Below are 23,246 nucleotides of genomic sequence, written 5' to 3'. Positions count from 1 at the left end.
GGCGAGTGTCTCACCTCCTGACTCCCCAATGCCTTTCCACCATCTACAAGACACAAGTCAGGAGAGTGGTGTAATACTCTCCACGTGCCTGGATATGTGCAGCTCCAACAACTCTCAAGAAGCTCGAGACCATCCAAGACAAAGCCCACGTAATTGGCATCCCATGTACCACCTTAAACATACACTTCCTCCACCACTGGCGTTCCATGGCTTCATTGTCTACCATCTAAAGATGCACTGCAAAAACTCACCAATGCTTCTTCGGCAGCACCTCCCAAACCTGCGAACTCTGTCTCCTAGAAGTCCAAGAGCAACAGGCGCATGGGAACACCACCCACACCATGCTCCCCTCCAAGTCATTTAACATCCTGACTTGGGAGTATATCGCCGATCCTTTATTGTCGCTTCGTCAAAATCCTGGAACTCCCTCCTTAGCAGCACTCTGTGCGTATCTTCACCACATGGACTGCAGCGGTTCCAGAAGGCTACTCACCTTCACCTTCTCACGGGCAACTAGAAATGAGCCATAAATGCTGGCTTGCCAGCGATGTAAACATCCCATGAACGAATAAAAAATACAGGCTTGAGGGGCTAAATGGCCTCCTCCTGTCAATATTAACAGTCTCGATGGTCTGAATGGCCTCCTCCTGTTCCTATGTAACAACCTAGAAGGGTAGAATGGGACTCCTCATGTTCCTATGTAACAGGCTCGAGGGGCTGAATGAGCCTCCTCCTGTTCCTATGTAACACGCTCAAGGGAATGAATGGCCTCCTCCTGTTCACAGAATCGCAGAATCACAGAAACCCCACAGTGCAGATAGAGGCCATTTCGGCCCATCGAGCCTGCACCGACACATATCCCACCCGATCCCCATAACCCCTACACCAACACATATCCCACCCTATCCCCGTAACCCCACGTATTTAATCCCCCTAACACTAAGGGTCAATTTATCATAGCCAATCAACCTAACCCGCACATCCTTTGTAACAGGCTCGAGTATCTGAATGGGCCTCCTCCTTTTCCTACTGACAGTCCCCAGGGTCTGAATGGCCTCCTCTTGTTCCTATGGTTACAGGCCCGAGCGGCTGAATGGGCCTCTTCCTGTTCCCGTGAGGCAACTGAAGTTCAGCAAAATGCTAGAAATATGGAATGAACTCAAAGTTTGCAGTTTTACACCATTGCCTCCAACCAGTGAGTTTCATTGTCTCTGGTGAAATCTCCGAACATCTGCCTCCCAGTGCACCTTGAAATCACTTAAAGGCAAGTGGCCAGGTCGCGAGAAATGTGCCAGGTAGAGACTAAAGCTCTTACTATTCTGCTTCAGAAATATTCCTTAAGCTCACCCAATCTTGAAAGACAAGTGCAGCAGGTGTGGGGGAGCGCTATCACCTCCAAGTTGCCCTCTGAGTCACAAACACCATCCCAACTTGAAGATATATCGGCCGATACTTCATCGTCCCTGGGTAAAATTCCCAGAACTCTCGGCCTAACAGCACTGTGGGAGCATCTTCACCACACGGACTGCAGCAGTTCAAGAAGAAAGCCCACCACCACCATCTCAAGGGCAATTAGGGATGGGCTATAAATGTCGGCCTTGCCAGTGATGCCCACATCCCGAGAATAAGTTAAAAAAGAGTGAACCCAAGTTAGATTACTATTGAATCTGCTTCCAACATCATTTCAGGCAGTGCATTCCAGATCACAACAACTCCCTGCAGGAAAGTAATTCTCCTCCTAGTTTCTTTGCCAATTACCTAAAATCTGTGTCCCCTGGTTAACGACCGACCCTATGCCAGTGGAAACATTTTATCCTTATGTACTCTATCAACACCCTTCATCATTTTGAACACCTCTATTTAATATCCCTTTAAACTTCTCTGCTCTAAGAAGAACCATCCCAGTTTCTCTAAGTCTCTCCGCATAACTGAAGTCCCTTTTCACTGGAACCACTCTGGTAAGTCCCCTCTGCCCCTCTTTTCGGCCTTGGCATCCTTCCTAAAGTGTGTGGTGCCCAGAATTGGACACAATATTCCAGCTGGGGCCTAACCAGTTTTATAAAGAAAGGGTTTAGCATGACCTCCTTGCTTTTGTACTCTCCATCTCTATTTATAAAGCCCATTAACCTGTGTATGATTATTTCAACTCCTGGTCAATCTTGACCCAAGGTTATCTCAAAAAGAGAAGGACTGCTCCTGATGCAGTTGCCGAGGGCAATGTTTTAGAAACATTTGTTTGCATTCCCCTCATTGACATCCCTCAACCTGTTCCAGCAATGTGGCCGATCAACCGAGATGTAAGAAACTGCGACATTTGGACAACCTATTGCTGGACAGGTCTGTGAAAGTAGGATCCTTGAAACCCTGGAAATCCACATAGCAGTAATACACGGCACTGTTGTCTGGTCTGAGATTGTTGAACATCAAACAGCAATTCATCTGATCTAGATCTCCCATCACGACTGAAAGAAAAATATTGAGAGCAGATTCAGTAGTAACTTTCAAAAGTACGATGGGCCGAATGCACTCCTTCTGTGATTCTATATCTGCTCAATCTATGATTGAAGGACAGATCTGTTCCCTTTCATTAAGTGGCTGCTTTCTCAATCTGAGGGCTATAATGAATCCAATTTCCTGAATTCAGCTCAGAAACTAAATTGTACCTGGTAGCAAGCGGAGATTGATTGAAATATTTCATTTAATGCTTCTCACAATCTTCCTTGGATTACTGATCCGCCATGATCGAATTGAATGTCAGAACAATTCGAGGGGCTGAATGGCCTCCTTCTGCACCCATGATTGATCATGGAATGGAAAAGGAAATCTGGATTATTCATTTAAATTGAATTGTTATAGTAAGACAAGGGGACGCAGGTTTAAACTGGTAATAGATACATTTAGGACTGAAGCCAACAAACTTTTTACACAATGGGTGATCGACACTTGGAATGAAATCAAGGATAGAGTAGGGGTAATAATCCTTGCATCATTTACTAAAAGTCTGATGGCTGCAATGTCGGGAGTGTAGGATCTGTCTCGATGGCTGAATGTCTGATCCTTAACTATCCTCTGATCCTGTGTTTGCAGCTCAGAGCTGAGAACTAAACAGATCACAGTTTTACTAACATTGGGTCAATTGCTCAGCAAATTATCCTGAGACCCCATCACACACATACACACACACTCACTCTCACACACACAAACCCTCACACACATACACTCACTCTCACTCTCACTCTAACACACACAAACACACACACACACAGACATGGTCTCACACACACATTCACTCTCAGTCTCACACACGCACTCACTCACCCAGACACATACACACTAACTCATGCACATACACTCATACACACTCAGTGACAACAACATACTCACACACACACAATCACATCCACACTCAATCATCCAAATACTCTCACATACTCTCACAGACACACTTATACACACCCATATGAATTGTAAAGTATTCATGAAAGTTTGAAAAGGTTGTGAGACTGTCGATAATTGAACTGCTAGTATTCTACAAGCTGTACGGAGCTCTGCAATTCACACCATGATCTGATCTGTAAGTATTCTTATGGGCCAAGCAGCTTCTGCAGTTTCATCTTTCTGCTAATTCTTACACCCCTTCTGCCCTGACATTAGGCAATGTTGCTGTCAATGTGTTACATATACATCGAGACTGTGAGTTAATCCTGGGAACTTATCAGATTCTTTGCTTGTACAGACTCAAATGGTTATTCTCTGCTTGTTTTTTCACTTCTGTCTCCTATTTCACCCTACGCTGAGCTTCCGACCCCCATATCCTCTCAGTCATCAAGATCACCTATTTCCACCTCCGTAACATCGCCCGTCTCCACCCCTGCCTCAGCGCATCTGCTAATGAAACCCTCATCCGAGACTTTGTTACCTCCAGACACGACAATTCTAAAGCTCTCATGGCTGGCCACCCATTTCCCCATCCGTAAAGTTCAGCTCCTCCAAAACTCTGCTCCCCCATATCGTACTCCAGCCCAGCACGGTCTCTGCTGTCCTACAATTCTGGCCTCATGTGCGTCCCCGATTTTCATCGCCCCACAATTGGCGGCCGTAACTTCAGCTGCCTCAGCCCCAAGCTCTGGAATTCCCCCCTAAACCTCTCCGCCTCTCTCTCCTCCTTGAAGATGCTCCTGAAAACCTACCTGTCACCCAGCTTTTGGTCACCTGTCTCAATATCTCCTTATGTGGCTCGCTGTTAATTGTTTGTCTGTCATACGCTCCTGTGAAGCTACATTAAAGGCGGCCTGTAAATGCAAGCTGCTGTTAGCTGGGGAATAAAATAAGGGGGAAAATAGAATAGGAGAGTAAGCTTACTGGGAACATAAACACTGATTTTAAAAGCTTTTAAACATATGTGAAGAGAAAAAGATTGGTGAAGTCAAGCATAGGTCCTTTGCATTCAGAATCAGAACAATTTATAATGGGAACAAAGAAATGGCTGACCAATTAAATATATACTTTGTTTCTGTCTTCACAAAGGAGGACACAAATAACCTCCCAAAGGTGTCGGGGAACCTAGGGTCTAATGAAAGGGAGGAACTGATAGAAATCAGTATTTGTAGGGAAATGGTGTTAGGGAAATTGAAGGGATAGAGGGCTGATAAATCCCCAGGGCCTGATAAGCTACATCCTAGGGTACTTAAGGAAGTGGCCCTAGAAATAGTAGATGCATTGCTGATCATCTTCCAAAATTCGATAGACTCTGGAACAGTACCCATGGATTGGCGGGTAGCTAATGTTACCCCTGTTCAAAAAGGGTGGTAGAGAGAAAACTGGGAATTACAGACCGGTAAGCCTGACATCGGTAGTGGGGATAATGCTAGAGTCCTTTATAAAGGATGCAATAGCAGAGCACTTGGAAAAAAGTGACCGGATCGGACAAAGTCAACATGGATTTACAAAAGCTAAATCGTGCTTGACTAATCTGCTGGAATTCTTTAAGGATGTATCTGGTAAAATAGATAGTCGAGAACCAGTGGATCTGGTGTATTTGGATTTTCAAAAGGCTTTCGATAAGGTCCCGCATCATAGATTAGCATGTAAATTTAAGGTACATGTGATTGGGGGCAAGGTATTGACTTGGATAGAGAACTTGTTGGCAGACAGAAAGCAAAGAGTTGGACTAAATAGCTCTTTTTCCGAGTGGCAGCCAGTGACTAGTGGGGTACCGCAGGGATCGGTCTTTGGACCCCAGCTTTTCACAATATATATTAATGATCTGTACGAGGGAACTAGAAGTAATATCTCCAAGTTTGCAGATGATGTAAAGTTGGGTGGGCGTGTGTGCTGTCAGGAGGATGCCGAGAAACTCCAGTATGATTTGGACAGGTTGGGTGATTGGGCAGAAGCATGGCAGATGCAATATAAGGTGAATAAATGCGAGGTTATCCACTTTGGTGGCAAAAACAGGATGGCCGATTATTATCTGAATGGCAATAGATTGGGAGAAGGGGAAGTGCAACGAGACCTGGGTGTCCTTGTGCAGCAGTCGCTGAAAGTAAGCATGCAGGTGCAGCAGGCGGTTAAGAAAACAAGTGGTATGTTGGCCTTCGTAGCGAGAGGGTTTGAGCACAGGAACAAGGATGTCTTGCAGCAGCTGTACAGGGCCTTAGTGAGACCACATCTTGATTATTGTGTGCCGTTTTGTTCGCGTTATCTGAGGAAGGATGTACCTGTCATGGAAGGAGTGCAGCAAAGATTCACCAGGCTGATAGCTGGGATGGCAGGAATGACGTATAAGGAGAGATTGGGTCGATTGGTCTTGTACTCGCTGGAGTTTCAAAGAATGAGAGTGGATCTCATCGAAACTTATAAAATTCTAACAGGTCTAGACAGACTAGATGCTGGAAGATGTTCCCGATGGTCGGGGAGTCCTGAACCAGGGGTCACAGTCTAAGGATAAGGGGTAAGCCATTTAGGACAGAGATGAGGAGGAATTTCTTCACCCAGAGATTGGTGAACCTGTGGAATTCTCTACCAAAGAAGGCTGTAGAGGCCAATTAATTAAATATATTCAAGAAGGAGTTGGATATATTTCTTAAGGCTGAAGGGATCAAGAGATATGGAGAGAAGGCAGGAACAGGTACTGAATTTGGATGAATCTGGGGATTACTGCCTTTGGGTTTCTGCTTTATAATCTCCCTCCAAGCTCCCTAAAATCTGCCTGCAGAATCTCTTCCGTCTTTCTGCCTATGTCGTTGCTACCTGTATGGATGACGACCTCTGGCTGATCACCCTCCTCCCTCAGAATATCCTGCAGCCTTTCAGTGACACCTTGACCCTGGCACCAGGGAAGCAACATACCATCCTGGAGCCACGTCTGTGGCCACAAAAATGCCTGTTTGTTCCCCTAATTTTTGAATCCCCTATTGCTATTGCCCTTCCTCGCTACTTCCTCCCTACCTTTGCAGCTGAGCCACCCATCGCACCATGGACTTGGCTCTGGCTGCACTCCCCAGAGGAACCATCATCCTCATCAGCATCCGGAATTGAAAACCTGTTAGTTAGCGAGCTGCACTCCGGGGACTCCTGCCGTACCTGCCTGGTCCTCCTTCTCTGTCTGACGGTTACCCATTCCCTCTCTGCCTGCACACTCTTAAGCTGTGGGATGACCACCTCCAGAAACGTGCTACCCATGAATTCCTCAGCATCGCGGATGCACTGCCGTGACTCCAGCCGCCGCTCATGCTCTGTAACCCGGAGCTCGAGCTGCTGCAGCTGCGACACTTCCTGCACACAAGTTTGTCCAGGTCACGAGAAGCATCCTGGAATCGCACATGGCACAGGATGTGTATTCCACGGGACTGAGCAGCCCTGCCATGCTTCTATTTAATAGACTGGTAACTAAATTAGCAGAAATAAACAATAAACATTACAGGAAAACAGTCACTAACTCCTCATCAATCAATTATTTTCCTCTATTTAATAGAGTAAGCTTTGTAATTTAGCCCACAAGCCCGAGATTAAAATAAACAATAATCTTATTTTTAATTCACTTACTGTTTTCATTAAGTAAAAAAGTACTCACCAAGCAATCACTTACCTGCTTTACTGTGATGCCACACTATGATATTTCTTTCTTTCTCAGGACCGCAGGCTCTGTTCCCGGTCTCCGCTGCCACAAACTTTATCTTTCTCGCGCTCCCAGCACAGGTCCGCAACATCCCAAAGGTAGAGGCACTGTCTCTTTCGGAGGGATGTACTGTCTCACCTGGGTAGGTGTACTGTCTCTATCGTATAGGATTCATTTCTCTCTCGGGTAGGGGCACTGGTCTCTCAAGTAGGGGTACTGACTCACCCAGATAGAGGTACTGTCTCTCTCAGGTAGGTGTACTGTCTCTCTCGGGTCGGGGCACTGTCTCCCATGGGTAGAGGGACTGTTACTCTCCGGTAGGGGTACTTTCTCTCTCGGGTAGGGGCCCTGCCTCTCTCGGGTAGGGGCGCTGACTCTTTCGGGTTGGGGCACTATCTCTCTCGGTTAGGGGCTATGACTCTCTCCAGTAGGGTAATGTCTCTCTCGGTTAGGGGAACTGTCTCTCTCTGGTATGGTTACAGTCTCTACCCCGTAGGTGAACTGTCTCTCTCCGGTGGGGTACTGTCACTCTCGGGTAGGGGCACTCTCTCTCCTGGGTAGGTGTATTTTCTCTCCGCAGTAGGGGTACAGTCTCTCTCGGGTAGGGTTAATGTCTCACACGGGTAGCGATACTGTCTCTCTCAGGTAGGTGTGCTGTCTCTCTCAGGTAGGTCCACTGTCTCTCTCGGGTAGGGGCACTGTCACTCTCGGGAAGTTGTACTGTCTTCTCGGGTAGAGGTACTGTCTCTCTCGTGTAGGGGGTATTGTCTCTCCCAGGTAGGGGCACTCTCCCTCTCGGGCAGGGTTAATGTCTCTCTCGGGTAGGGCACTGTCTCTCTCGGGTAGTGGAACTGTCTCACTCGGGTAGGGGTACTGTCACTCGCGGGTAGGGTTACTGCCTCTCTCGGGTAGGGGAACTGTCCCTCTCGTGTAGGGTTACTGCCTCTCTCGGGTAGGAGAACTGCCTCTCTCGTGTAGGAGAACTGTCTCTCTCGGGAAGGGGCACTGTCTCTCCTGGGTAGGGGTACTACCCCTCTCGGGTAGGGTTTCTGCCTCTCTCGGGTAGGGGAACTGTCCCTCTCGGGTAGGGGCAATGTCTCTCTCCGGTAGTGGTACTGTCTTTCTCGGGTAGGGGAACTGTCTCTCTCGGGTATGAGCATTGGAGCTCTCGGGTAGGAGCAGTTTCTCTCTCGGGTAGGTGCACTGTCTCTCTCGGGTAGGGGGAATGTCACTCTCCGGTAGGGTTATTGCCACTCTCGGGTAGGGGGTCTGCCACGCTCGGGTAGGGGAACTGTCTCTCTCGGGTAGGGGCACTGACGCTCTCGTGTAGGGGCACTGTCTCTCTCTGGTAGGGGCACTGTCTCTCTCTGGTAGAGGTACTGTACCTCTCCGGTAGGGGTACTATCTCTCTCAAGTAGGTTTACTCTCTCTGTCGGGTAGGGGCACTGTTTCCCTCAGGTAGGGTCACTGTCTCTCGGGTAGGGGTACAGTCTCTCTCGGGTAGGGGCACTCTCTCGCTCTGGTAGGGGTACGTTCTCCCTCGGGTAGGGGTACGTTCTCTTTCAGGTAGGGGTAATATCTCACTCGGGTTGGGGCACTGTCTCTCTCGGTAGTGGTACTGTCTCTCTCAGCTAGTGGTACTGAATCTCTCCGGCACATGTGCTGTCACTCTCGAGTAGGGTTACTGACTCTCTCCAGCAGTGGTAATGTCTCTCCCGTGTATGGTTGCTGTCTCTCTCAGGTAGGGGTATTGACTCTCTTGGAAAGGGGCACTGTCTCTCTCAGGTATGGGTACTATCTCTCTAGTTTAGGGGTACTGTTCCTGTCGGGTAAGCGCGCTGTCTCCCTCAGGTAGGGGTAATGTCTGTCTCCGGTAGGGTAACTGTCTCTCGGGTTGATGCTCTGTCTCTCTCGGGGATGGGCACTGCCACTCTCGGGTAGGGGTACCGTCTCTCTCAGGTAGGGGTACTGTCTTCCTTGGGTAGGAGTACATTCTCTCTGGGTTAGGGGTATTCTCTCCATCAGGTAGGGGCACTGGCTCTCTCGGGTAGAGGTACTGTCTCTCTCGGTTAGGGGTACTGACTCTCAGGAGTAGGGGTAATATCTCTCTCGGGTTGAGGTGCTGTCTCTCTCAGGCACGGGTACTGTCTCTCTCGGATAAGTGTACTGTCCCTCTCGGGTAGGTGCATTGTCTATCTTGGGTAGGTGTACAGTCTCTCTCGGGTAGGGGCACTGTCTCAATTGGGTAGGGGTACTATCACTCTCGGGTAAGATTACTGTCTCTCTCAGGTAGGGGAACTGTCTCTCTCGGGTAGGGGCACCGTTTCTCTCCGGTAGGTGTACTGTCTCTCACGGGTAGGGGAACTGTCTCTCTCGGGTAGGGGCACTGTCATTCTCGGGTAGGGTTACTGCATCTCTCGGGTATGGGAACTGCTTCTCTCGGGTAGGGGATCTGTCTCTCTCGGGTAGGGGTACTGGCTTTCTCGGGTATGGGTACTGCCTCTCTCGGGTACGGGTACTGCCTCTCTCGGGTAGGGGTACTGTCACTCTCGGGTATGGGTGCTGCCTCTCTCGGGACGGGTACTGCCTCTCTCGGGTAGGGGTACTGTCTATTTCGGAGAGGGGTACTGTCTCTCTCGGGTACGGATACTGCCTCTCTCGGGTAGGGGTACTGTCTCTCTCGGGTAGGGGTACTGTCTTTCTCGGGTACGGGTAATGGCAATCTCGGGTAGGGGAACATTCACTCTCCGGTAGGGTTACTGCAGCTCTCGGGTAGGGGATCTGCCTCTCTCGGGTAGGGGAACTGTCTCCCTCGGGTAGGGGTACTGTCTTTCACAGGTACTGGTACTGTCATTCTCGGGTGGGGTTACTGTCTCTCTCAAGTAGGTGTACTGTCTGTCGCGGGTAGGGGCACTGTCTCTCTCCGGCAGGGGTAATGTCTCTCCCGGGTAGGGGTATTGTCTCTCTCAGTTAGGGATAATGTCTCTCTCGGGTAGTGGCACGGTCTCTCTCGGGTAGGGGTACTATCTCACTAGGTTAGGGGCACTGTCTCCCTCGGGAAGGGGCACTGTCTATCTCGGGTAGGGTTACAGGCTCTCTCAGCTAGGTTTACTGTCACTCTCGGGTAGGAGCCACTGTATCTCTCTGGTAGGGGTACTATTACTCTAGGTTAGGGGAACCGTCTCTCTCGGGTAGAGGCACTGTCTCTCTCGGGTACGGGTACAGTCTGTCTCAGCTAGGTGTCCTGTCTCTCACGTGTATGGGCGCTGTCCCTCTCGGGTAGGGGCAATGTCTCTCTCGGGTATGCGTACTGCCTCTCTCTGGACGGGTAATGCCTCACTCGGGTAGGGGTACTGTCACTCTCGGGTAGGGGTACTGTCTCTCCCGGGTACGTATACTGCCTCTCTCGGGTAGGGGTACTTTCTCTCTCGGGCAGGTGTAATGTCCCTCTCGGGTATGGGTACTGTCTCCCTCGAGTAGGAGTACTGTCTGTCTCGGGTAGGGGCACTGTCTCTCTCAGGTAGGGGCACTGTCTCGCTCTGATAGGTGTACGGTCTCTCTCGGGTAGGGGTACTTTCTCTCTCGGGTAGAGACACTGTCTCTCTCAGGTAGGGGTACTCTCTCTCTCGGCTAGTGTTGCTGACTCTCTCCGGCAAGGGGTGCAGTCACTCTCGTGTAGGGGTACTGTCTCTCTCGGGTAGGTGCGCTGTCTCTCTCGGGTAGGGGTACTATCTCTCTAGGTTGGGTGTACTTTCTCTCTCGTGTAGGGGCACTGTCTCACTCGGGTAGGGGTACAGTCTCTCTCAGCTAGGTGTACTGTCTCTCTCGGGTAGGGGCCACTTTATCTCTCGGGCAGGGGTGCTATTTCTCTAGGTTAGGGGTACTGTCTCTCTCGGGTAGGGGCACTGTCTCTCTCGGGTAGGGGTACAGTCTCTCTCAGCTTGATGTACTCTCTCTCAGGTAGGGGCGCTGTCTCTCTCGGGTAGGGGCAATGTCTGTCTCCGTTATGTTTACTGTCTCTCGGGTAGATGCTCTCTCTATCTCGGGTAGGGGTACCGTCTCTCTCAGGTTGGGGTACTGTTTCTCTCGGGTAGTGGTCCTGTACCTCTCGGGTAGGTGTACTTTCTCTCTGGGGTAGGTGTACTCTCTCTCTCAGGTAGGGGCACTGTCTGCCTCGGGTAGGGGTACTGTCTCACTCGCTTAGGGGTACTGTCTCTCTCAGGTAGGAGTACTGTCTCTTAGGAGTAGGGTACTGTCTCTCTCGGGTTGGGGTACTATCTTTACCGGTTAAGGGTACTGTCTCTCTCGGGCAGGGGTACTGTGTCTATCGGGTAGAGGCACTGTCTCTGTCGATTAGAGGTTCTGTTTCTCTTTGGTAGGGGTACTGTCTCTCTCGGGTAGGTGTACTGTCTCTCTCAGGTAGGTTTACTGTCTCTCTCGGGTAGGGGCACTGTCCCTCTCGGGTAGGGATCTGTCTCTCTCAGGTAGGTGTAATGTCTCTCCCGGATAGGGGTACTGTCTGTCTCAGGTAGGGGTACTGTCCCACTCGGGTAGGGGTACTGTTCAGTTCAGTTCAGTTCAGTTCAAATGCTTTATTGGCATGAAAGTTTACAGAGAACCATATTGCCAAAGCTTACATAGCAAAAAGGTACAGTTTTCCAACATTCTGTAGGTGTCAATCGATTTGACATTTGTTGGGTATATACAATATTACTTTTAAACAATATTAATTTTAAACAGTCTTTCTACTTCATTTGGTACGTTCAATATTAATTTTAAACAGTCTTACTTTTAAACAGTCCTCAGGTTGTGACATGTTGTTACATATTTAGCCCCAAGGTATGGTCTGTCTCCTTCTCCTAGGACTAATCTCAATTTTGACAGATCATCCAATTCCTTGAAATCTGGGGTTGTTTGGCTTAGCTTGTTGAATAATATGTTTCTTGATGTGTTGAATTTTTCGCATTTTAGGAGGAAATGCATTTCTGTTTCAACCTCGCCAGCCAGACATTGATCGCATATTCTATTCTCTCTAGGCTGCCAGGATTTCTTGTATCTGCCTTTTTCAATTTCCAGTTGGTGGTCGCTTAGTCTGTACCTGGTGAGGGTCTGTCTCTGTTTTGTGTCTCTGATGGTCGTGAGGTAGTCTGCCAGTTTATATTCTCTTTTTAGGGCCCGGTAACATTCTAATCTGCTTTGGCTTTCGGTTATTTTGTTCCAATGTTCCAGGTAGGTTTCTTTGCATTTTTTAATGATTTGGTTCACTCGGATTGGTGTTTGGACGGCTGTGTTGGTCTGGGGCTGGTCAGGGTCCGGCTGAGTATTTAGTTTCAGTAGCAGCTGACTCAGGGGACTCTTTTCTGGGTTTAGCTCTTGGGTCTGAAAGGCTTTGAAATGAAGGGTGTCTGGGGAGCTAGATTTGAGGTGATTTAGGAAGTTTAGTGCTAGTTTTTGGATGTTTATTATCAGTGGGTATCTGCCTAGTTCGGCTCTGCATGCATTTGTTGGCGTTTTTCTTTGGGTGCGAAGGATGCTTCGGCAGAATTCTGCATGTAGGGCTTCTATTGTGTGTTTTTCCCATTTAGTGTAGCTTTGGTGATTTAGCGGGCCCCATACTTCACTACCGTACAGTGCAATGGGCAGGATTATGCTGTCAAAAATTTTGAGCCAGATTTTGATTGGGATTTGGATGTTGTAGAATTTTCTTTTTATTGCATATAGGGCTCTTCGGGCTTTTTCTTTTAGTGCATTCACTGCTATGCTGAAGCTCCCTGATGCTGTAATAGTTAGACCAAGGTAGGTGTAGCTCATAGTGTGTCCTATAGTGGTATCACTGAGGGTAAACTGATATTTGTTTTCCTGACATCTGGGTCTTTTCTGAAAAATCATGATGTTGGTTTTCTTTAGATTTACTGTTAGAGCCCAATTTTGGCAGTATTTGTCGAGTAGGTCTAGTTGTTGCTGTAATCCCTGTTCTGTGGGAGACAGCAGAACCAGGTCGTCCGCATAGAACAGGGACTTCACTTCTCCATCCAGGAGACGGAGACCTGGTGACTCGCTTTGCTCCAGCATGTCTGCTAATTCATTTATGTATATGTTGAACAGGGTCGGGCTCAAATTGCAGCCCTGCCGGACGCCTCTTCTCTGGGTGAAGAAATCGGTGCGTTTGTCTCCAATTTTGACCCCGCATTTGTTTTTCAGATACATTGATTTAATAAGGTCATAGACTTTGCCCCCTATTCCACACTGAAGAAGTTTATAATAGAGCCCTTCGTGCCATATAGAGTCAAAGGCTTTCTTGAAGTCGATGAAACAGGCGAATATTTTCCCATTTTTTGTTTGGTGTTTATGTTTTTCAATGAGGGTGTGAAGGGTATAGATACTGTCTCTCTCAGATAGCTGTACTGGAAATCTCGGGTAGGGGCACTGGCGCTCACAGGTAGGGGTAATGCATCTCTTGTGTAGAGATAAAGCCTCTCTCGGCTAGGGTTACTGATTCTCTCCGGCAGGGGCAATATCACTCCCGTGTAGGGGTACTGTCACTCTCAGGTAGGGGTACTGTATCTCTCGGGTAGGGGCAACATCTCTCTCGGATAGTGCTACTATCTCTCTAGGTTACGGGCACTGTCTCTCTCGGGTAGGGGCACTGTCTCTCTTGGGTAGGGGTTCAGTCTCTCTCAGGTAGTTGTACTTTCACTCGCGGGTAGGGGAGCTGTCTCTCTCGGGTAGGGGTGCAGTCTCTCTCAGCTAGGTGTAATGCCTTTCGCGGGTAGGGCCGCTGTCTCTCTTGGGTAGGTGAAATGTCTCTCTCGGGTATGGGTACTGCCACTCTCGGGTACGGGCACTGCCTCTCTCGGGTAGGTGTACTGTCTCTCTCGGGTAACTGTACTGTCTCTCTCGGGTAGGGGCCCTGTCCCTCTCGGGTAGGGATCTGTCTCTCTCGGGTAGGTGTAATGTCTCTTCCGGGTAGGGGTACTGTCTCTCTCGGGTAGGGGTGCTGTCCAACTCGGGTAGGGGTACTGTCTCTCTCAGATAGCTGTAATTTAACTCTCAGGCAGGGGTACTGCCTCTCTCGGGTAGAGATAATGTCTCTCTCGGCTAGGGGTACTGATTCTCTCCGGCAGGATTAATGTCACTCCCGGGTAAGGGTACTGTCAGTATCAGGTAGGGGCACTGTATCTCTCGGGTAGGGGCACCGTCTCTCTTGGGTAGTGGTACTATCTCTCTAGGTTACGGCTACTGTCTCTCTCGGGTAGGGGCACTGTCACTCTCGGGGATGGGTACAGTCTCTCTCAGCTAGGTGTACTGTCTCTCTTGAGTAGGGGCCACTGGAACTCTCGGGTAGGGGTACTATTTCTCTAGGTTTGCGGTACCGTCGCTCTTGGGTAGAGGCACTGTCTCTCTCGGGTACGGGTACAGTCTCTCTCAGCTAGGTGTACTGTCACTCTCGGTATGGGCGCTGTATCTCTCGGGTAGTGGCAATGTCTCTCTCGTGTATGGGAACTGCCTCTCTCGGGACGGGTACTACTACTCACGGGTAGGGGTACTGTCTCTCTCGGGTAGGGGAACTGTCTTTGTCGGGTACGTGTACTGCCTCTCTCATGTACGGGTACTGCCTCTCTCGGGTAGGGGTACTGTCTCTCTCGGGTAGGGTTACTGTCTCTCTCGGGTTGATGTACTGTCACTCTCGGGTACGAGTACTCTTTCTCTCAGATAAGGGTACTGTCCCTCTCGGGTAGGAGCACTGTCTCTCTCGGGTAGGTGTACTGTTACTCTCGGGTAGGGTTACTGCCTCTCTCGGGTAGGGGCACTGTCTCTCTCGGGTAGGGGAACTGCCTCTCTCGGGTAGGGGTACTGTCTCTCTCGGTTATGTGTACTGCCTCTCTCGGTTAGGGGCAATGTCTCTCTCGGGTAGAGGTAATGTCTCTCTCGGGTAGGGGTACTGTCACACTCAGGTAGATGTACTGTCACTCTCAGGTAGGTACACTGTCTGCCTCGGGTATGGGTGCTGTCTCACTCGGGTGGGGGTACTGTCTCTCTCAGGTAGGGGCACAGTCTGTCTCGGGTATGGGTGCTGTCTCTCTCGGGTGGGGGTAATGTCTCTCTCGGCTAGGGGTACTGATTCTCTCCGGCAGGGTTAATGTCACTCCCGGGTAAGGGTACTGTCCCTCTCAGGTATGGGTACTGTATCTCTCGGGTAGGGGCACCGTCTCTCTCGGGTAGTGGTACTCTCTCTCTAGGTTACGGGTACTGTCTCTCTCGTGTAGGGGCACTGTCACTCTCAGGGATGGGTACAGTCTCTCTCAGCTAGGTGTACTGTCTCTCTCAGGTAGGGGCCACCGGAACTCTCAGATAGGGGTACTATCTCTCTTGGTTACGGGTACTGTCTATCTCGGGTAGGGGCACTGTCACTCTCGGGTAGGGGTACCGTCTCTCTCAGCTAGGTGTACTGCCCCTCTCGAGTAGAGGTACTGTCCCTCTCGAGTAGAGGTACTTTCTCTCTCGGGTATGGGTACTGCCTCCCTCTGGTAGGGGTAGTGGCTGTCTCGGGTATGGGTGCTGTCTCTCTCGGGTGTGGGCACAGTCTGTCTCGGGTATGGGTACTGTCTCACTTGGACAGGGGATCTGTCTCTCTCAGGTCAGCATACAGTCTCTCTCAGGCAGGGGTACTATCGCTCTCGTGTAGGGGTATTGTCGCTCTCGGGTATGGCTACTGCCTCTCGGTTAGGGGTACCATCTACCTCAGGTAGGGACGCTGTCTCTCTCGGGAAGGTGCACTGTCCCTCTCGTGTAGGGCTCCTGTCTCTCTCGGGAAGGCGTACTTACTTTCTCGGATAGGGGCACATACTCTCTCAGTTATGTGTCCTGTCTCTCCCGTGTAGGGGTACAGCCTCTCGCAGAAGATGTACTGTCTCTTTTGTATATGGGCACTGACTCTCTCGGGTAGGCATGCTGTGACTCTCGCGTACGAGTACTGTCTCTCTCGGATAGCTATACTGTCTTTGTCGGGTCGGGGTACTGTCTCTCTCGTGTAGGGATACTGTAACACTCGTGTAGGTGTACTGTCTCTGTTGGGAAGGGATACTCTCTGACTTGGGTCGGTGTACTGTCTCTCTCGGGTTGGTGTACTGTCTCTCTCAGGTAGGGGCACTGTAACTCTCGGTTAGGTATACTATCTCTATCGAGTCGGGGTGCTCTCTCTCTCGGGGAAGGGTACTGTCTCTCTCGGGAAGGGGCTCTGTCACACTTGGGTAGCGTTACTGTCTCTTTCGGGTTGGTGTACTGTCTTTCTCTGTAGGGGTACTGCCCCTCTCGTGCAGGCATACTGTCACTCTTGGATAGTGGCACTCTCTCTATCGGGTAGGGGTACAGTCTCTCTTGTGTAGATGTACTCTCGCTCTCGGATCTGGGCACTGTCTCTCTCGGGAAGTGGCATTGTCTCCCTCTGGGAGGAGTATTGTCGCTCTTGGGTAGTCGTACTATCTTTATCGGGTCGGTGTACTGTCTCTCTCGGGTAGATGTACTGTCTCTCTCGGTAGGGGTAATGTCTCTCTCGGGTATTGGTAGTATCTCTATCGGGTAGGTGTACTGTCTCTCTCGGGTAGGAGTACTGTCTCTCTCTGGTAGGGTTACTGTCTCTCTCTGGTAGGTTTACTTTCTCTCTCCGGTAGGGTTACTGCCACTCTCGGGTAGGGGTATTGTCTCTCTCTGGTAGGGGTACTGTTTATCTCGTGTAGGAGACTGTCTCTCTTGGGTAGGGGTACTGTCTCTCGGGTAGGGGTACTGTCTCTCCTGGGTATGGGTTCTGTCTCTCTCTGGTACATGTACTGTCTCTCTCGGGTAGGGCTTCTGTCTCTCTCCAATGGTGTACTCTCTCTCTTGGGTAGGTGTACTCCCTCTCCCGGATAGTGGCACTCTCTCTCTGGATTAGGGCTACTGACTCTCTCGGGTACGGGTACTGTCACTCTCGGGCAGGGCTACTGTCTCTCTCAGGTAGGGGCACAGCCTCTCTTGGTAGGGTTACTGTCACACTCGGGTAGAGGCACTGAGTCTCGGGTAGGGTTACTGTCTCTCTTGGATATGGGCACTTTCTCTCTCGGGTAGGCATGCTGTGTCTCTTGGGTAGGGCTACTGTCTCTCTCAGGTAGGGGCACTGTCTCTCTCGGGTATAGGCACTGTCTCACTCGGGTAGGGGTACTGTCTCTCTCGGGTAGATTTGATGTTGCTTTCGGATAGGGCCACTGTCTCTCTTGGGTAGTGCCTCTGTCTCACTCGGGTAGGGGTACTGTCTCTCTCGGTTAGGTGTATTGTCTCTCTCTGGTAGGTGTACTGTCACTCTCGAATAGGGGTACTGTCTCTCTCAGGAAGGGGCAATGTCTCTCTCGGGCAGGTATGCTGTGTCTCTTGGGTAGATGTACTGTCTCTCTCGGTTAGAGGTACTCTCTGTCTCATGTAGGGGCACTCTCTCTCTCGGGTAGGGCCACTGTCTCTCTTGGGTAGTGGCTTGCCTCACTCGGGTAGGGGAACTGTCTCTCTCGGGTAGAGGAATAGTCTCTCTCTGGTAGGTGTACTGTCTCTCTTGGATAGGGGTAATGTCTCTCTCAGGAAGGGGCACTTTCTCTCTCGGGTAGGTATGCTGTGTCGTTCGGGTAGCCGTACTGTCTCTCACGGGTAGAGTTACCCTCTATCTCGTGTAGGGGCATTATCTCTCTCGGGTAGGTCCACTATGTCTCGGGTAGGGGTACTAGCTAACTTGGGTAGGCGTACTTTCTCTCTCAGATATGGCTACTGTCCCTCTCGGGAAGGAGTACTGTATCTCTCGGGTAGGGGCACTGTCTCTCTCGGATAGGGGTACTGTCTCTCTCGGTTAGGGGCAATGTCTCTCCCCGGTAGGTGTACTGTTTCTCTCCGGTAAGTGCACTGTCTCTCCCCATTAGGGGTACTGTCTCTCTCTGGTAGGGGTACTGTCTCTCTCTGGTAGTGGTACTGTCCCTCTCGGATAGGGGTACTGTCTCGCTCGGGTAGGGGTACTGTCTCATTTGGGTAGGGGTACTGTCTCTCTCTGATATGTGTACTGTCTCTCTTGGCTAGGGGTACTGTCTCTCTCTGATGGGGTACTGTCTCTCTTGGGTAGTTGTACTCTCTCTCACGGATAAGATACTGTCACACTTGGGTAAGGCTAATGTCTCTCTCAGGTAGGGGCACTGTCACGCTCGGGTAGGGTTACTCTCTCTCTCAGGTAGGGGCACTGTAACTCTCTGGTAGGGTTAATGTCTCTCTTGGATATGGCCACTGTCTCTCTCGGGTAGGCATGTTGTGTCTCTTGGGTAGGGGTACTGTATCTCTCTAGTGGAGGTAATGTCTCTATCGGGTAAGGGTACTGTCGCTCTTGCGTTGGTGTACTGTCACTCTCAGGTAGGGGTACTGTCTCTCTCGGGTATAGGCACTGTCTCACTCGGGTAGGGGTAATGTCTCTCTCAGGTAGATTTGCTGTCTCTCTCGTGTAGGGCCACTGTCTCTCTTGGGTAGCGGCTCTGTCTCACTCGGGTAAGGGTACTGTCTCTCTCGGGTAGAGGTGCTGTCTCTCTCGGGTAGCCATGGTGTGGAGATGCCGGAGTTGGACTGGGGTGGACAAATGTAAGAAATCACACAACACCAGGTTATAGTCCAACAGCTTTATTTGAAATCACAAGCTTTCGGAGCGCTGCTCCTTCTTCAGGTGAAGTGGAGAAATGCATAAAGACACAGCTTATATAGTCAGAGAATCATGTCAGATGTTTACAGGTAAACTTTCCAACTGCCATTTATCACACCTCGGCAGAGAGATAATCACAGCAGTCAAAGGTGTGAATGGTGTCCAAACAGGTCAGTCAGGGAAACATTACATCAAAGAACAATGAGGTGGGGTCACAAGGGGTCAAATATTGCAGATGCTGGGGTCTGTATGAAAAACAAAAAAACAGACAAAAAACATTTTTTTTTTTGGCTGGAAATCACAGCAGGTCCAGCCGCATCTGTGTAGAGAGAACAAGCCAATGTCGACTCGAGTCTGGATGACCCTGCATCAGGTGGGGTTACATGTAGCGTGACATGAACCCAAGATCTCGGTTAAGGCCGTCCTCATGGGTGCGGAACTTGGCTATCAGTTTCTGCTCGACGATTTTGCGTTGTCGTGTGTCTCGAAGGCCACCTTGGAGAATGCTTACCCGAAGATCGGAGGCTGAATGTCGGAGGACATTCGGAGGACATTCAGCCTCCGATCTTCGGGTAAGCATTCTCCAAGGTGGCCTTCGAGACACACGACAACGCAAAATCGTCGCGCAGAAACTGATAGCCAAGTTCCGCACCCATGAGGACGGCCTTAACCGAGATCTTGGGTTCATGTCACGCTACATGTAACCCCACCTGATGCAGGGTCATCCAGGCTCGAGTCGACATTGGCTTGTTCTCTCTACACAGATGCGGCTGGACCTGCTGTGATTTCCAGCCAAAAAAAAAAATGTTTTTTGTCTGTTTTTTTGTTTTTCATACAGACCCCAGCATCTGCAATATTTGACCCCTTGTGACCCCACCTCATTGTTCTTTGATGTAATGTTTCCCTGACTGACCTGTTTAGACACCATTCACACCTTTGACTGCTGTGATTATCTCTCTGCCGAGGTGTGATAAATGGCAGTTGGAAAGGTTACCTGTAAACATCTGACATGATTCTCTGACTATATAAGCTGTGTCTTTATGCATTTCTCCACTTCACCTGAAGAAGGAGCAGCGCTCCGAAAGCTTGTGATTTCAAATAAATCTGTTGGACTATAACCTGGTGTTGTGTGATTTCTTACATCTCTCGGGTAGGGCCACTGTCTCTCTTGGGTAATGGTTCTCGCTCACTCTGGTTAGGGGTACTGTCTCCCTCGGGTACAGGAGTTGTCTCTCTCTGGTAGGGGTACCGTCTCTCTCAGGAAGGGGCACTCTCTCTCTTGGGTAGATATGCTGTGTCTCTTTGGTAGCTGTACTGTTTCTCTCGGGTAGAGGTACTCTCTGACTCGTGTAGGGGCACTGTCTCTCTCGGGTAGGGCCAGTGTATCTCTCGGGTAGGGGTACTGCTTCTCTCGGCTAGGTGTACTGTATCTCTTGGATATTGTTACTGTCTATCTCGGGTAGGGGTACAGTCTCTCTCGGGTATGGGTACTGTCTCTCACAGTAGAGGAACTGCCTCTCTCGGATCTGGGCACTGTCACTCTCTGGTAGGAGTATTGTCTCTCTTGATTTGGGGGTACTGCCACTCTTGGATAGGGGTACTCTCTCTCTCAGGAAGGGGCACTGTCTCTCTCGGGTAGGTATGCTGTGTTTCTTGGGTAGGCGTACTGTCTCTCTTAGGTAGAGGTACTGTCTGTCTCGTGTAGGGGCACTGTCTCTCTCGGGTAGGGGTGCTGTCACTCTCGGGTAGGGGTACTACCTCTCTCGGGTAGGCTTAATGTCTCTCTCGGATAGGGGTGCTATCTCTCTCGGTTAGGGGTACTGTCTCTCTCGGGTAGAGGACACAGCGGCTGACCTGGGAGTGGAGTGCGCAGCGACGCCCGACCAGAGTGGACCTGCATGAGGTACAAGCAGCACGGCAAATTTAAAAGGAGGGGCGAGGCGAGGCCCGACCAGAGCGGCTGCCCTGGGAGCAGAGTGAGCGGCGACGCCCGACCAGAGCGGACCTGCGTGAGGTACAAGCAGCGCGGCAACTTCAAAAGGAGGGGCGAGGTGAGGCCCGACCACAGCGGCTGACCTGGGAGTGGAGTGAGCAGCAACGCAGGACCAGAGCGGACCTGCGTGAGGTACAAGCAGCACGGCAACTTTAAAAGGAGGGGCGAGGTGAGGCCCGACAACAGCGGCTGACATGGGTATGGAGTGAGCAGCGACGCCCGACCAGAGCGGACCTACGTGAGGTACAAGCAGTGCGGCAACTTTAAAAGGAGGAGCGAGGCGAGGCCCGACCACAGCAGCGGACCTGGGAGTGGAGTGAGCAGCGACGCCCGACCAGAGCGGACCTGCGTGAGATACAAGCAGCGCGGCAACTTAAAAAGGAGGGGCGAGGCGAGGCATACCAATTCAACAGCAGGGGAGAGAGGTAAAAAGTAATCAAAGTGTGACGTCACCAGGAAGCAGGTAAGTGATTGGTTGGTGAGTATTTCTCTCTTTTTTTAAACTTTAACGCTGGTTTATCGATTCTAAGGTCTCTCTAGTGTAGCAGGGACTGTTGGTAAACCAGTTAATTGTAGTGTAATTAGTGAGATTGATTGATTTAATTTAAATTCAATTAATTAAAGGGTAAGTCATGGCAGGACAGCCGGGCCCCATGATCTGCTCCTCCTGCGAAATGTGGGAACTCAGGGACACTTCCTGTGTCCCTGACAACTACATGTGCAGGAAGTGCATCCAGCTGCAGCTACTGACAGACCGCATTGCGTTGCTGGAGCTGCGATTGGTTACATACTGGAGCGTTCACGATGCTCAGGACATCGTGAATAGCACATTTTCGGAGTTGGACACACCGCAGGTAGAGGTTGGACAGGACGAAAGGGAACGGGTGACCAACAGGCAGAGCACTAGGCGCAGGCAGGTAGTGCAGGAGCCCCTGTGGCCATCCCCCTCTCCAACAGATACACCACTTTGAGTACTGTTGGGGGGGATGGCTTATCAGAGGAAGGCAGCAGCAGCCAACTTCCTGGCACCAGGGGTGGCTCTGCTGCACAGAATGGGAGGAAAAAGAGGGGTAGAGCTATAGTAATTGGGGATTCAATTGTAAGGGGAATAGAGAGGCGTTTCTGCGGCCGTAAATGAGACTCCAGGATGGCGTGTTGCCTCCCTGGTGCAAGGGTCAAGAATGTCTCCGAGCGGCTGTAGAACATCTTGGAAGGGGAGGGTGAACATCCAGTTGTCGTGGTGCATATAGGCACCAACGATATAGGTAAAAAGCGGGATGAGGTCTTAAAAACGGAATATAGGGAGTTAGGAGATAAATTAAAAAACAGGACCTCAAAGGTAGTAATCTCAGGATTGCTACCAGTGCCACGTGCTAGTCAGAGTAGAAACAGAAAGATACTTCAGATGAATACGTGGTTAGAAGAATGGTGCCAGGGGGAGGGATTCAAGTTCCTGGGACATTGGAACCGGTTCTGGGGGAGGTGGGACCAGTTCAAACCGGAGGGTTTGCACCTGAGCAGGGCTGCAACCGATGTCCTAGGGGGAGTGTTTGCCAGTGCTGTGGGGGAGGGTTTAAACTATAATGGCAGGGGTTTGGGAGCCTGAGTAGGGAGACAGAGGAAAGGGAAACAAGGATAAAAGCAAAAGATAGGAAGGAGAAAAACAAAAGTGGCAGTCAGAGAAATCAACGGTTTAAATCAAACATGGCCACAGTAAATAATAATTCTAATAGGTCTAAGAGCGTTAAAAAAACAAGCCTGAAGGATTTGTGTCTTAATGCGAGGAGCATTTGTAATAAGGTGGATGAATTGGCTGTGCAAATAGAAGTAAACAAATACGATTTGGTTGGGATTACGGAAACGTGGCTCAAGGAAGGCCAGGACTGGGAACTCAACATCCAGGGGTATGGGCAGAAACATGGCAAATGCACTATAATGTGGATAAATGTGAGGTTATCCACTTTGGTGGCAAATACAGGAAGGCAGATTATTATTTGAATGGCAATAGATTGGGAGAAGGGGAAGTGCAAAGAGACCTGGGTGTTCTTGTGCACCAGTCGCTGAAGGTAAGCATGCAGGTGCAGCAGGCAGTTAAGAAGGCAAATGGTATGTTGGCCTTCGTAGCAGGAGGGTTCGAGTACAAGAACAAGGATGTCTTGCTGCAGTTGAACAGGGCCTTGGTGAGACCGCACCTTGAGTATTGTGTGCAGTTTTGGTCGCCTTACCTGAGGAAGGACGGTCTTGCCATGGAAGGAGTGCAGCGAAGATTCACCAGGCTGATACCTGGGATGGCAGGAATGACGTACGCAGAGAGATTGTGTCGATTGGGCTTATGCTCACTGGAGTTTAGAAGATTGAGAGGGGATCTCATTGAAACCTATAAAATTCTGTCAGGCCTGGACAGAATAGATGCAGGAAGGATGTTTCTGATGGCTGGG

The 23,246-nt window shown here is 50.2% G+C and overlaps 1 protein-coding gene across 1 annotated transcript in view; it reads right to left on the bottom strand.

The window, feature by feature from the left end:
• Window positions 1–2,286: 2,286 nt before the first annotated feature.
• Window positions 2,287–23,246, bottom strand: part of LOC147098099 (scavenger receptor cysteine-rich domain-containing protein DMBT1-like) — a 111,793-nt gene continuing 90,833 nt past the window's right edge. The window contains exon 17 of the mRNA XM_085970821.1: window positions 2,287–2,462. Within this exon, the coding sequence (XP_085826947.1) occupies window positions 2,287–2,462 (176 nt within the window). The remainder of the gene's footprint in view (window positions 2,463–23,246) is intronic.

Source organism: Somniosus microcephalus, chromosome 30 (genome assembly GCF_052327205.1).
Source record: "Somniosus microcephalus isolate GS21.2 chromosome 30, FLI_Smic_1.0, whole genome shotgun sequence".
Taxonomy (NCBI): domain Eukaryota; kingdom Metazoa; phylum Chordata; class Chondrichthyes; order Squaliformes; family Somniosidae; genus Somniosus; species Somniosus microcephalus.
Note: the sequence above shows the minus strand (reverse complement) of the source record. Positions and strands in the feature narration are given on the sequence as shown.